The sequence below is a fragment of the Crinia signifera genome, chromosome 19 (genome assembly GCF_055691185.1).
Source record: "Crinia signifera chromosome 19, ASM5569118v1, whole genome shotgun sequence".
Classification (NCBI taxonomy): Eukaryota; Metazoa; Chordata; class Amphibia; order Anura; family Myobatrachidae; genus Crinia; species Crinia signifera.
In genome coordinates, this window is record NC_139226.1 from 47,999,445 (window position 1) to 48,013,951 (window position 14,507).

At 46.3% G+C, this 14,507-nt stretch overlaps 1 protein-coding gene across 2 annotated transcripts in view; it reads left to right on the plus strand.

Moving 5' to 3' along the window:
- Window positions 1-1,513, plus strand: part of LOC146042500 (uncharacterized) — a 33,438-nt gene extending 31,925 nt beyond the window's left edge. Inside the window, exon 9 of one of the 2 annotated variants that reach the window (XM_083162528.1) lies at window positions 1,291-1,513. In XM_083162528.1, the coding sequence (XP_083018654.1) occupies window positions 1,291-1,314 (24 nt within the window). In that variant the 3' untranslated portion in view covers window positions 1,315-1,513. The remainder of the gene's footprint in view (window positions 1-1,290) is intronic. The other variant, XM_083162529.1, reaches the window with a different exon arrangement.
- The last annotated feature ends 12,994 nt before the right edge of the window (window positions 1,514-14,507 follow it).

The window sequence follows — 14,507 nt, forward strand, 5'->3', positions numbered from 1 at the left end:
GATTTCATTGGGCATTCCTGGGTGAAAACAGGAGTGGCTTAGCAGATGTGGGCGTGTCCCTATAAGCTGCAGCATCCAAAGACGCTCAGCCGCTCATATGGGGCTCCAAGAAACTGCTCCTGCCATAGGTTCTGCCCGGTGCGTCTAAGGGTGACATCTAAAATTGCACTGAGGCAGATGCGCCAAAAGATGGGTCTGGGTGTCCCTAAAATGGGTCCTTTGAAACCACCACCCCCCCCCCCCCCCCCCCAATCCATCCATCCATATCCATCCTATCTCCCCTGTCAGTACCGCAGCCCTCCTGCCCGGCCTCTCCCCTGTCAGTACCGCAGCCCTCCTGCCCGGCCTCTCCCCTGTCAGTACCGCAGCCCTCCTGCCCGGCCTCTCCCCTGTCAGTACCGCAGCCCTCCTGCCCGGCCTCTCCCCTGTCAGTACCGCAGCCCTCCTGCCCGGCCTCTCCCCTGTCAGTACCGCAGCCGCCCGGCCCGGCCTCTCCCCTGTCAGTACCGCAGCCGCCCGGCCCGGCCTCTCCCCTGTCAGTACCGCAGCCGCCCGGCCCGGCCTCTCCCCTGTCAGTACCGCAGCCGCCCGGCCCGGCCTCTCCCCTGTCAGTACCGCAGCCCTCCGGCCCGGCCTCTCCCCTGTCAGTACCGCAGCCCTCCGGCCCGGCCTCTCCCCTGTCAGTACCGCAGCCCTCCTGCCCGGCCTCTCCCCTGTCAGTACCGCAGCCCTCCTGCCCGGCCTCTCCCCTGTCAGTACCGCAGCCCTCCTGCCCAACCTCTCCCCTGTCAGTACCGCAGCCCTCCTGCCCGGCCTCTCCCCTGTCAGTACCGCAGCCCTCCTGCCCGGCCTCTCCCCTGTCAGTACCGCAGCCCTCCTGCCCGGCCTCTCCCCTGTCAGTACCGCAGCCCTCCTGCCCGGCCTCTCCGCTGTCAGTACCGCAGCCCTCCTGCCCGGCCTCTCCTCTGCAGCCCTCTTTTTAGCTAACACTTGGCAAATCGTGTCCAGTACACAAATCCTTTGTAAGAGTCTATTATTGCCTGGCAGTGCCAACAGTATTGCAGAGCAGGGTAGCATTTAGTTGTTTTAGGCTTTAACAATCACAATAAAATCTGTGTGTGCCAATTAAAACCCAGTTTGTATACCTAGGATGCTCAGTGCAATGTATCTCAAGTTTTTAGTGACATTCCATGTAAAATCTCTGTTTTATGTTTAAATATACATTATACTATAGGTCTGTGCAGCCTGTAACCATTTGTATTAAGTCTTCTCTTCCGTCTGTCTTGGCAGCAGCATGTGGACCAGATGTGGTAACGTAGGACCCTGCCCAAAGCTCTGATTCCTGCATACTCCCGGTCACCAGAAGCGTACTGAGTGCAGTTCTCATCTCTCCGCGTCGGACATGTCAATCCACCAGAATCATGCAGCGTTTTGGATTTACTGTTAACTTTATATAAATCATTCTTGAGTCAATATTTTGGAAATGCATGTAAATATATAGTGTTTTCCACAATCTGTTGTTGGAGTCTGTGTGTATGTGTGTGTTTAGTAGCTAGTAGCTATCCATAGACATAAGCAGGGCATGCACAATACAATTATCTGGCAGATCTGACAAGTCGGAATGAAAAGTCTGGTAATGGATGAGAGTAAAGGGGCATACACACGTAGAGATCTGTGCTAAGCAATTTTGCTAAGCTATTTTGCTAAGCAATTTTGCTGGTGTCAAGATCTCCCATGGGTAGCACATACACATGCAGAGATTTGTGCTAAGTGATTTTGCTAAGTGATTTTGCTAAGCAATTTTGCTTAAGCAAAAAAAGGCCTGGTAATGGCTCAGAATGAGAGATTGTGATCAGTATCTCTCATTCGGTACACACAGAGAGATTTGCAGTCATTTGCTAAGCAATTTGACTAGATTTTGACTGCATGCACTGACTTAGTTAGCAAGAGATATTTAATCTCTCGGAGCATACACACGGAGAGATCTGTGCTTACTTTCTAAGCAATGTAGTCAGATTGCTTAGAAAATAGCACAAATTTGCTCCATGTGTACACCCCTTAAATAATAATTGTCAATCCGTGATTTACCCAATTTGTCTGAACAGGCAGGTTTTGTCTATTTTCCAGTGTTTAAGAGCAAATGGTCAATTGTTATTTGCTATCATCCCTTAAGCCCCATATACACTGGGCGATTTTGAGCTGAAAGCAGATCAGTTTTGTAGTTTGAGCTGCTTTCAGCTTAAAAGCCGCCCAGTGTGTATGGCCTGCATCCTCTCTGGCCACCACCAGGCCACACAGTGTGTATGGCCTGCATCCTCTCTGGCCGCCACCAGGCCACACAGTGTGTATGGCCTGCATCCTCTCTGGCCACCACCAGGCCACACAGTGTGTATGGCCTGCATCCTCTCCGGCCGCCACCAGGCCACACAGTGTGTATGGCCTGCATCCTCTCCGGCCGCCACCAGGCCACACAGTGTGTATGGCCTGCATCCTCTCTGGCCGCCACCAGGCCGCCCAGTGTGTATGGCCTGCATCCTCTCTGGCCGCCACCAGGCCACACAGTGTGTATGGCCTGCATCCTCTCCGGCCGCCACCAGGCCACACAGTGTGTATGGCCTGCATCCTCTCTGGCCGCCACCAGGCCGCCCAGTGTGTATGGCCTGCATCCTCTCTGGCCGCCACCAGGCCACACAGTGTGTATGGCCTGCATCCTCTCTGGCCGCCACCAGGCCACACAGTGTGTATGGCCTGCATCCTCTCTGGCCGCCACCAGGCCACACAGTGTGTATGGCCTGCATCCTCTCTGGCCGCCACCAGGCCACACAGTGTTTATGGTCTGCATCCTCTCTGGCTGCTCATCTGCTGCTATTACCAGCAGATGAGTGACGGGGTGGATGGCTTTGCAGAACATCCTGCTATGGAAAGCCGTCCACCCCTGCGAAAAATCGCTTAGACGGGCAAAGATCGCTCAGTGTTTTATGTGAATGGTGTAGTACAGACAAGCGCATCTACTTTGTTCCGAAGGATTGGCCAAAACGTACCTCAAAACTTTGTTCCCAGCGCATCCTAACAATGCATGTTTTATGGCCATCTGTGCTGCTCATGTATGTTTTTCAATTTGTTTTAATCCTCTTTGCTCCACTATATAAATCCTTAAGTCCTGGACTGAGTAGGTAAAAGTTCACCTGTTGACCCAATAGCGCACTCTCCTCCTCTGCACATCGAGTTTGTACTTCTTCTTCTTCTTCTTTAAAAAAAAAACTTTAGTTTAGAGATAGATAAAATTCAAACCTGATTTACGTATTTGAGAATGGTTTCCTTAGATCATGGATGGAGAACCTCCAGCTGTTGTTGAACTACACATAGCAAAACTTTTTACAGAGCGTGCTGGGATGTGTAGTTCCACAACAGCTGGAGGACTGAAGGCTCCCAATCCCTGCCTTAGATCATGGATAGCAAGATTAGAAAAAGTGTTTTCATAGGCCGCAAGATCAGTGAATTGTTAAGAGGGATATTACTTTATTTATTTATTTTTTTCCCTAGAAATATGAGTGGGTTGTGCATCAAACATAGGGCCAATTCAGACCTGTTTGTACAGGTCTGAATTATTCCCTGTTCCCGTTGTTGAGGGTCTGCGAATGTGTGATTATGTGCATGTGCAAATCCCCACAGCAAGGACCCTCAGAAAATGTTATATTCGCCAGGGCACTAGCTGCCTGAGTAACAGGCAGGGGACGTATAGACGGGCCCGCCCACCGTTTCATGGGTGTGCCCACAAAAATGGTGGCTGCGCCCATAGAAATGGAAACTAACCGATATCAATGGGAAAAAGTTTTACTGAGGACAAGGGAAAAGCAGAACTGTTAAATGAGTTCTTCTCATCAGTGTTTACTAAGGGAGAGCAGACTGTGGAACGCACATATACCACAAATGGGATGAACAAGCCAGACCTCAATATTGAATTCCCTACTAAGGAAATAATATTGAGGCTCAGCAAAATCAAAACCAATAAATCACCTGAGCCAGATGGGATTCATCCTAGGGTACTAATGGAATTAAGGGAGGAACTAGCGGCGACTCTACATTATATCTTTGATAATTCACTATCATCAGAAAAGGTACCAAAAGACTGGAGAATAGCAGAGGTAGTCAATTATTCAAAAAAGGAAGATCCCGCTAATTACAGACCTGTCAGTTTAACATCAATAGTGGGTAAACTATTTTGAAGGAGATAGTATCCCGGAATATTTAGACCTTCATAGTTTACTCCGTAATAACCAGCATGGGTTCGTGAAAAATCGTTCATGCCAAACTAATCTACTTGGTTTCTATGAAGATGTCAGCAAAAACCTTGATAATGGAAACGCTGTAGATGTGATTTTCCTAGATTTTGCTAAAGCCTTCGACACAGTACCACACAAGAGGTTGATAAATAAAATGGAGGAAATGGGATTAGGGGCAAATATCTGTAGATGGGTAGGGAACTGGCTGTGTAATAGAGAACAAAGAGTGGTCGTGAACAGTGCCATATCAAATATGATACCAGTACTAAGTGGAGTGCCACAGGGTTCGGTTCTTGGCCCCATTTTGTTTAACATTTTTATAAATGATATTGGGATGGGGTTACTCAGCAATGTATCCATCTTTGCGGATGATGCAAAACTGAGCAGAGTTATTAAATCATCAGAAGATGTCACCACGCTTCAAAATGATCTTGACAATCTAGATGAGTGGGCAAAAAAGTTGAAGATGAGGTTCAATGTGAAAAAAATGCAAGGTCATGCACCTTGGGAGACATAACCAGTGTGCTAGTTATAACCTAAGCAGGGATGAATTGGGTAAATCAGTACTCTAAAAGGATCTAGGAGTCCAAATAGACAACAAACTGGGGTGTAGTGCTCTATGTAATATAGCAACAAAAAGGCCAACAAAATTCTCTTATGTATTAAAAGGGGCATGGAAACTAGGGACTCAAAAGTAATTCTGCCTCTGTACAAATCATTGGTTAGATCGCACCTCGAATACGCAGTGCACTTCTGGGCCCCGCACTATAAAAAGGACATTATAGAATTAGAAAAAATCCAAAGAAGAGCAACAAAGCTTATTAGGGGAATGGAGAATTTAAACTATGAGGAAAGATTAAACAATTTGGGACTATTTACACTAGAGAAAAGATCTTTAAGGGGGGATATGCTCAACATGTATAAATATATTAGGGGCCAATATAAGGAGCTGTCAAACACCCTTTTTTCTACTAGAAAGGAATCTAGGATGCGAGGGCACGAGTTTAGATTAGAAGAAAAAAGATTTTGTTCATCTATAAGAAAAAAATTTCTTTACAGTCAGAGCAGTCAAACTTTGGAACTCTCTTCCTGGAGAAGTGGTGTCGGCAGACACTATAAATACGTTTAAAATAAGGTTGGATAAACATTTAGGTACTCTTTACCTAGATGGGCGCTCGTCGTGGTGATCGCGGGTACATTTATGTCTGGCCGCGACGCGACCGACGCGATGGCCGCGATTTCCCATTGAAACCCATGTTAAACATGGAAATCGCGTCGCGGCCGGCCATAAATGTACCCGCGATGCCCGCGACGCGATGCTCCCGATTTGCCATAGGAATCAATGTTAAAAGGCCCGATGGACACGATTTTACTGTTCAATGCCTCAATGGACCCGATTTGGCCATAGGAATCAATGTTAAATGGGCCACAGAGCCCAAATAAGCACAATTAACCCTTAAATGTCCCCCCAAATTTTTAACGCCACCCCACGATCCACGCCAACCCGAAGCGTGGCGAGCGCAGCGGTACGCGTCCTCCGACCTTTTCATGCCCTACTATCCACTAGGGCGTGGAGTGAGAATAGAATAGTGTGGCGAGCGCAGCGAGCCACCGAGCCCGAAGCGTGGCGAGCGCAGCGAGCCACCGAGCCCGAAGCGTGGCGAGCGGCGGCGGTACGCGTCCTCCGACCTTTTCATGCCCTACTATCCACTAGGTCGTGGAGTGAGAATAGAATAGTGTGGCGAGCGCAGCGAGCCACCGAGCCCGAAGCGTGGCGAGCGCAGTGGATACCTTCACAGTTATACGCGTCCCCTCGCGGGCTTCACAGGTGTCCGTGGCGACGCGGACACCTGTGAAGCCCGCGAGGGGACGCGTTTACCTGTGAAGGTATCTGCGTCCCCTCGCGGGGCTCGCTGCGCTCGCCACGCTTCGGGCTCGGTGGCTCGCTGCGCTCGCCACACTATTCTATTCTCACTCCACGCCCTAGTGGATAGTAGGGCATGAAAAGGTCGGAGGACGCGTACCGCCGCCCCTCGCGTGCTCGCTGCGCTCGCCACGCTTCGGTTTGGCGTGGATCGTGGGGTGGCGTTAAAAATTTGGGGGGACATTTTAAGGGTTAATTGTGCCTATTTGGGCTCTGTGGCCCATTTAACATTGATTCCTATGGCCAAATCGCGGGCATTGAGGCATTTTACATGAAAATCGCGCTCAATCAGCCTTTTTAACATTGTTCCCTATGGGAAAATCGCGGTCATCGCGGGTAGCAGATTTTTATGTAACCGCGATTTGCCCGCGATGACCGCGATTTTTACCCCCGACGCCCGCGATTTCAATCGCTGGCGCCCATCTAGGTAAAGAGTACCAACATTTATTAGTTAAAAACATCCATGAGTACGAATAAGTAACAAAATCTGTCTTTAAAATATCATAACATACTGTACAACAAGGGATAAGCTACTATAAACATAGGTTGAACTAGATGGACGCAAGTCTTTATTCAGCCTCACCTACTATGTAACTATGTAAAATGCCGGGCAGACACCTGCGAACGCAGGTGTGCCCCTGCCTGCTTGGGGCTGGCAGATGTCACATTGAGTGAGCATTTTCAACAGGACATTTGTAACACGGAAAAGTGTTACCAAAGGAAGGGGAGCCCCAATTTGCTAACTGGCTACTTCTGGATTCTTGAGAGACATTTCTAAGGTCGTGAAGCAGGACAAACAAAATCTTTTTCAAATGGACACAATAATGTTGCACTACTGGTGGGGTAAATGTAACACGTGCTGAGAGAGTTAAGGTGCATACACACGGAACAATGCCGGAAGCGTTCCGACATTGTTTACTAGTGTAGCAAACCGTTCATCGTGCATGGAGGATCATAGACCATCGTTAACGATTGGCGGGTATGTGCATAGTTAACGATACACGGAACGATTGGTGTTTCCAATCGATTGGGAATGCCCACATTGTCCTTCAAATTGTTCCATGTGTATGCACCATAAGATTCGAATGAGTCATTTTCCCAACATGACCCTTCTGGCATGGGTCATCTTGGGAGATATGCACCTGCAGTGCATATGGCTTTGCCCATTTCAGAAAAATGTTGCAATCCGCTCTGAATCAGGCCTTTAGTTCCATTATAGACACCTGTATCTATAATGTGCAGTATCATGAGTTGGAGATATGTTCCAGATTCCTTAGGTTCTCTGCTCAGGTGGTTTTTCACTGCAGGTGTACCTGAAGACTGGAACAAACATTTTGCATTGCAGGGTGTCACACAGTCTTTACTGTCTTGTGCTGGACAAGCAACAGAGGTTTGTGTTTCTGTTTTAAAAGACTAATCAAAGTTTTCATTCCAGTCTTATATGGAGATGAAGCACACATTGGCATTTGCACATCCCCATATGCGAGGGACAGAGTACCAGCTTTAGGTTCAGGGCATTTTAATTCAGACTAGGGACAGTGCCACAGGAATTCATACAGTCCATGACCGTGATGGTCCACCACCATTGAGGGGTGGCAATCAGTCCGTACCTGGAAGATCTTTTGGTCAAGTCCAGTTTCTCCTCTCTGGCAATGTGCTGGACACATTGTATGTGATGGAGTCCTATGAGTGCGTTGTTAATTAGCACAAGTCAAACTCCTTTTGTAGTCTTAATTTGAATCCAGTATGACATTATTTTTACTTTAGTATTGCAACCAAGTTCCTCATGCCTTAGGAGAAAATATATAAATATACAATGGGCCATCATGGTGCTGTTCTGGAGGTGGGTTTTCTCAATCAGTAGAAACATCACACTTGGGAGTTAACCCTTCATCAGAAGTCTTTTTCTTCAGCCGGTTCACATGATATTGTGGTGTTACTATTAAATCATGAGGTGTAAAGCTGGGTACACACCTACCGATTTCTCTGTCCAATCTGTCTGGTGGGAACACAAATCTGGCAATGTATGGGAGCAAATAAGTCAAACCTTTGCGCCCAAATACTAGAAAACAGACAATGGTCATTCAGCCTAATTGGTTAAATCCTTTTGATTTAACAAATGTATCCAAACAATCATTTCTGTTCCTTTCCCAGTGATTGGGAGCAAATGGTTGATTGTCGTATGTTCTCATACATTGTCAGGTTTTTCGTTCTCACCAGATAGATTGGACAGATAAATCTGTAGGTATGTGCTCAACGTAAACGTTCTACACAGTAACCAGGGATTAGGGGGGGAGTGTCAAGAAAATACTACATCTGTTCCGTGGAATTTTTGTCTGACTCCTACCCTCTGGTGGTAATGCTGCGATGGTGCTGATGAAAGATAAAAGCAAGGTGCACCTGTCATTCTGGGGATTCTACAATGGCTGTGAAAGGTATGGTAAAAGGTATTTATATCTGCTTATGCCAAGCCTCATTCTTCACCCGAGTTTGTAGCCGATTGTTTTAAGAGCAAGAATTTGTCAGAGCAGGTGAATCGGTCTATGGGCCTAATTTAGACCAGGCAAGTATCGATTGACCGCGTAAGCGTAAGGCTCCTAGTACGCATGTGGGAGGCTGTCCTGCGATAAAATCCTGCTATTTTTTTTCTTCGCTGGCTGTATGTAAGATGATTGACAGAAAGCTGACATTTAGGGATGTTAACCGTCCGTTTTCTAGGAGTCTTGGAAACGCAGGTGTTTGAGGGGAGGACATGACACGTCGTCTCTGACTGTTTCTATCGCAGCTGTCCAGGTAAGGATTATCCCTGTGTGTACAGGGCAACAATTGGCGGGAGCACGCTCTCGTAACCAGCACTGCAGTGGTCGCAGGAGCGGCTTCCCCTTGCAGAATGTCTCATTGACATCAGCATCCATCGGTGGTTGATGATGAAAACGGGACACTCAGCAATTTGGTAGCTGAGCAACCAGTCGCTCCGTGTGTATAGAGCTTAACATAGATAGCACTCGCTTGCTTCACTGTGGTCCTGGACCTTTCCCACATTACCTTCCTCTGTCCCTGGCAGTTTGTTACTGTATTTTCAATATGCCATGTATGTAGATGTACATTTGATGTTGATAGATCAAAATAAAATAAAAAAACCTTTAAAGGTTCTTCCTCACCTTACATATAGATTTTACATCAGGAACTACTGTAATTGTGATAAAGTTGGCTTCGATCACCTGTAAAGCGCTGCAGAATATGTGTGCGATATATAAGAAACTTAATAAATAAAATAATAAATCAAGATGACTGTTAAGGTCCATACACACTGGGCGATTTTGCCCAGCGTGTATGGACAGTGATGATTGTTTTCATCACTGGGGGGAAAGCCGCTCAGTGCATACACGCAGAGCGGCTTTCCCCCTGCCTGGCACGACAGCTGCGGGAGGACGTCTTTGCATAGCACAGAGCTATGCAAAGCCATCCTCAGAGCTGCTCATCTGCTGGTAATACCAGCGGATGAGCGGCTTTCCTGGTGATGATGCGGGAGCGCGCAGCAGCGCTCACCGCCGGGCCATACACGCTGGGCGGCTTTGAGCTGAAAACCGCTGTGTATGGGCCTTTAGTGTATACCAATGTTTTAAGGGAAATCTTAGGAAGGAAAGCACAGTTGCAGGATGAAACGTTTTACAGATAATTTTCTAGAATTTAAGAATTGACATACAACATTTATCCACAAAATATATCCATAGACTCCCAACATTTAAACTAAGATCCCTAGGTTATTCCACCTTCATTAACCTCTCCATTGTGGCAATGACAGTTTACATCAATTCCCAATTCATAATATTTTTAGCAAAAATGATCAGATTCCGGAACATTTCCATGCATACCGCTGTAACTAGGTGTGCTGCGTCACTGGTGCCTTCAGTGGCACACCACATGTACGGCAGACCGGAGATGAATGCATCTGCAGTTCAAGGACAGGTGCATGTCTATAGTGAGTGAGAGAGCGAGAGAGAGAGTCCAGGTCCTAATCTGCCCAGTTTGTATCTCCTTCTGCAGGTGAGCTGTGCGTTCCAATGACCTTTTCTCCAACTAGAGATGAATGCATCTGCACTTCGAGGGACTCACATGTCCATAGTGAGAAAAAAATAGGGATGGCCATCGACCATCGATGATTCAAAATCATCAATGGCTTATGGCCCATGTTGAATACTTTTGCTATCGATGGGGAAGAACCAGATGGTTTTCCTACATCGATAACACCGTAAAAACTATGTTTCTTTATTTTTTTTTCAAGGTGCCGGGACACGGAGCATAGCTCTGCCTCAGACAACCCGGAATCCCCGCCCCCACATTCTGATTGGTCTATGGGCCAGTCAGATAAAGAGAATGGATAACCATCCATAGCTAAAACTGTTGATGGCTATCTATCACATAGTTGTAGAATCACCATCAATGGCAACCATCAATTGCGTCTGCATCAATGGCCATCCCTAGAAAAAGAGAGAGAGTGTCCGGCTCCTATTCTGACCAATGAGTATCTCCTGCCGGTGAGAGCATTGCCAGAGACTGGAGAAGAATGCATCTGTCCCATCGCATCAAGTGGTGTCCAGTGCAGCACCCGATGTCGCATGCCATCCTGCGATGGACATTGGGTGCAGGAAGAGGGGTGGTGTGGAGCTGTGTAAGCGGGACCGGAGCTTGTCAGCAGCTGGACTTGTCAGCAGCAGCAGTGACTCACAGGGCCGTCCAGTGTTTCAGTCATCTGCTGCCGCTGCCGAGTCCCACCGCCTGAAAGCTCCAGCGCTCCGGTCCCTGCTACACAGCCGCCATGCCTCCCCAGCCAGGTACCGCTCCCCGCCAGCGCTCCGGTCCCTGCTACACAGCCGCCATGCCTCCCCAGCCAGGTACCGCTCCCCGCCAGCGCTCCGGTCCCCATCCTGGCCCCGCTCCCCGAACCCGCAGCTAAATGCATTTGAGCAATCACATGTGGTTAAAAACCACATGCGTTGCTCATGCAATTCGATAAATATGTGCAGCTCATAATATTTATCGATGCGACATTTAACGGCGTGCTTGTGCATCACGTCGAATGTCAGCAGAAAAATGCATGCAATCATTATATTTATCGGCCAGATGTGACCGAAATCGAATGATTGCATGCGATATCTCACATATGTATGGGCACCATAAGATTGACTCATGAGGAAACCTCTTAAACCTCAAGGCCTACAATCTTGAAACTTGGCAGTTAGCTTCTCCTTAGGTCCCAGGTGCTTGCTAAGAACCGGTTTTACAAATGTCACTGTCCATCCACAGAAATCGGGTAAAAAAACGCAAATCATACCCGAAAATGACAAGTGACACCATCATCCTTCAGCATGCGATCCCTGTACAGTAGGACGGAGTGCAAAAGTTGAAATTGGAATATTCAAAATCGGCTATGGGAAAGTTGTGACTTGACCTGAATAAGAAAAGATGAAAATAAGAAAATGTATGAAGAAGCTCTGATCTAGTTAACCCCTTCATGACAGAGCCAGTTTGTGCCTTCATGACAGAGCCCTTTTTTTTAAATCTGACATGTCTCACTTAAGTGGGGATAACTTTTTTTTGCTTTTACTTATCCCAGTGATTTTGAGATTGTTTTCTCGTGACACATTGTACTTCAAGTTAGTGGTAAATTTTGGTCGATACAGTCTGTGTTTTTTTGTGAAAAATACCAAAATATCGTGAAAAAATGGAAAATTTAGCAATATGCAAAATGTCACATTTTCTGCTTGTGAGACAAATAATCATACCACTCAAAATAGTTAATAACTAACAAAGACCATATGTCTACTTTATGTTGCAATCATTATTTCAACCTCCTTTTCATTTTTTTGGACACTAGGAGGCTTCAAATATGACTAGCAAATTCTCAAATTTTCAAGAAAATTTCAAACACTGATTTTTTTAGGGACCAGTTCAGTTCTGATGTGACTTTGAGGGACTTGTATGTGAGACACCCCCATAAATGATGCCATTTCAAAAACTGCACCCCTCACAGTATTCAAAACAGCATTTTGGAAGTTTGTTAACCCTTTAGGTGTTTCACAGGAATTAAAACAAAGTGTAGGTGAAATTTCAAAATTTCTTTTTTTTTTGCAGAGTTTCAATTTTAATACATTTTTCTAACGAATACAGTAGATTTTACTAGAGAAATGTGACTAAAAATTGATTCCCCCAATTCTTTTGTTTTCAAATCTGTGCCCCAATTTCTCCCGAGTACGGCAATGCCTCACATGTGACCAAAAAATACCAGTTGGGTGCATGGCAGGACTCAGAAGGGAAGGAGTGATTTTTGGATTTTGGAGCACAGATTTTGGTGGAATGAATGGTGGGTGCTATGTTGCACCAATACAGTGGAACCCCCCCACAAGTCACCCCATTTTGCAAACTACACCCCTCAGGGAATTCATCTAGGGGTATAGTGTACATTTCAAACCCCCAGGGGTTTCACCAATTTTGATACAACTGGGCAGTGAAAATTAAAAATTACATTTTTTTACACAAAAATGCAGTTCTGGCTCAAAATTTTTCATTTTCACAAGGAATGAAGGAGACAAAGCACCCCAAAATCTGTGCCCCAATTTCTCCCGAGTACGGCAATGCCTCACATGTGACCAAAAAATACCAGTTGGGCGCATGGCAGGACTCAGAAGGGAAGGAGTGATTTTTGGATTTGGCAGCACAGATTTTGGTGGAATGAATGGTGGGTGCCATGTTGCATTAGCAAGACTCCCAAAGCACCAATACAGTGGAACCCCCCCACAAGTCACCCCATTTTGCAAAGTACACCCCTCAGGGAATTCATCTAGGGGTATAGTGTACATTTCAAACCCCCAGGGGTTTCACCAATTTTGGTACAACTGGGCTGTGAAAATGAAAAATTACATTTTTTTTACACAAACATGCACTTCTGGCTCAAGATGTTTCATTTTCACAAGGAATGAAGGAGACAAAGCACCCCAAAGTCTGTGCCCCAATTTCTCCCGAGTACGGCAATGCCTCACATGTGACCAAAAAATACCAGTTGGGCGCATGGCAGGACTCAGAAGGGAAGGAGTGATTTTTGGATTTGGCAGCACAGATTTTGGTGGAATGAATGGTGGGTGCCATGTTGCATTAGCAAGACTCCCAAAGCACCAATACAGTGAAACCCCCCCACAAGTCACCCCATTTTGCAAAGTACACCCCTCAGGGAATTCATCTAGGGGTATAGTGTACATTTCAAACCCCCAGGGGTTTCACCAATTTTGGTACAACTGGGCTGTGAAAATGAAAAATTACATTTTTTTACACAAACATGCACTTCTGGCTCAAGATTTTTCATTTTCACAAGGAATGAAGGAGACAAAGCACCCCAAAGTCTGTGCCCCAATTTCTCCCGAGTACGGCAATGCCTCACATGTGACCAAAAAATACCAGTTGGGCGCATGGCAGGACTCAGAAGGGAAGGAGTGATTTTTGGATTTTGCAGCACAGATTTTGGTGGAATGAATGGTGGGTGCTATGTTGCATTAGCAAGACTCCCAAAGCACCAATACAGTGGAACCCCCCCACAAGTCACCCCATTTTGCAAAGTACACCCCTCAGGGAATTCATCTAGGGGTATAGTGTACATTTCAAACCCCCAGGGGTTTCACCAATTTTGGTACAACTGGGCTGTGAAAATGAAAAATTACATTTTTTTACACAAAAATGTACTTCTGGCTCAAAATTTTTCATTTTCACAAGGAATGAAGGAGACAAAGCACCCCAAAATCTGTGCCCCCATTTCTCCAGAGTACGGCAATGCCTCACATGTGACCAAAAAATACCAGTTGGGTGCATGGCAGGACTTAGAAGGGAAGGAGTGATTTTTGGATTTTGGAGCACAGATTTTGGTGGAATGAATGGTGGGTGCTATGTTGCATTACCAATACAGTGGAACCCCCCCACAAGTGACCCCATTTTGCAAACTACACCCCTCAGGGAATTCATCTAGGGGTATAGTGTACATTTCAAACCCCCAGGGGTTTCACCAATTTTGGTACAACTGGGCTGTGAAAATGAAAAATTACATTTTTTTACACAAAAATGTACTTCTGGCTCAAAATTTTTCATTTTCACAAGGAATGAAGGAGACAAAGCACCCCAAAATCTGTGCCCCCATTTCTCCAGAGTACGGCAATGCCTCACATGTGACCAAAAAATACCAGTTGGGTGCATGGCAGGACTCAGAAGGGAAGGAGTGATTTTTGGATTTTGGAGCACAGATTTTGGTGGAATGA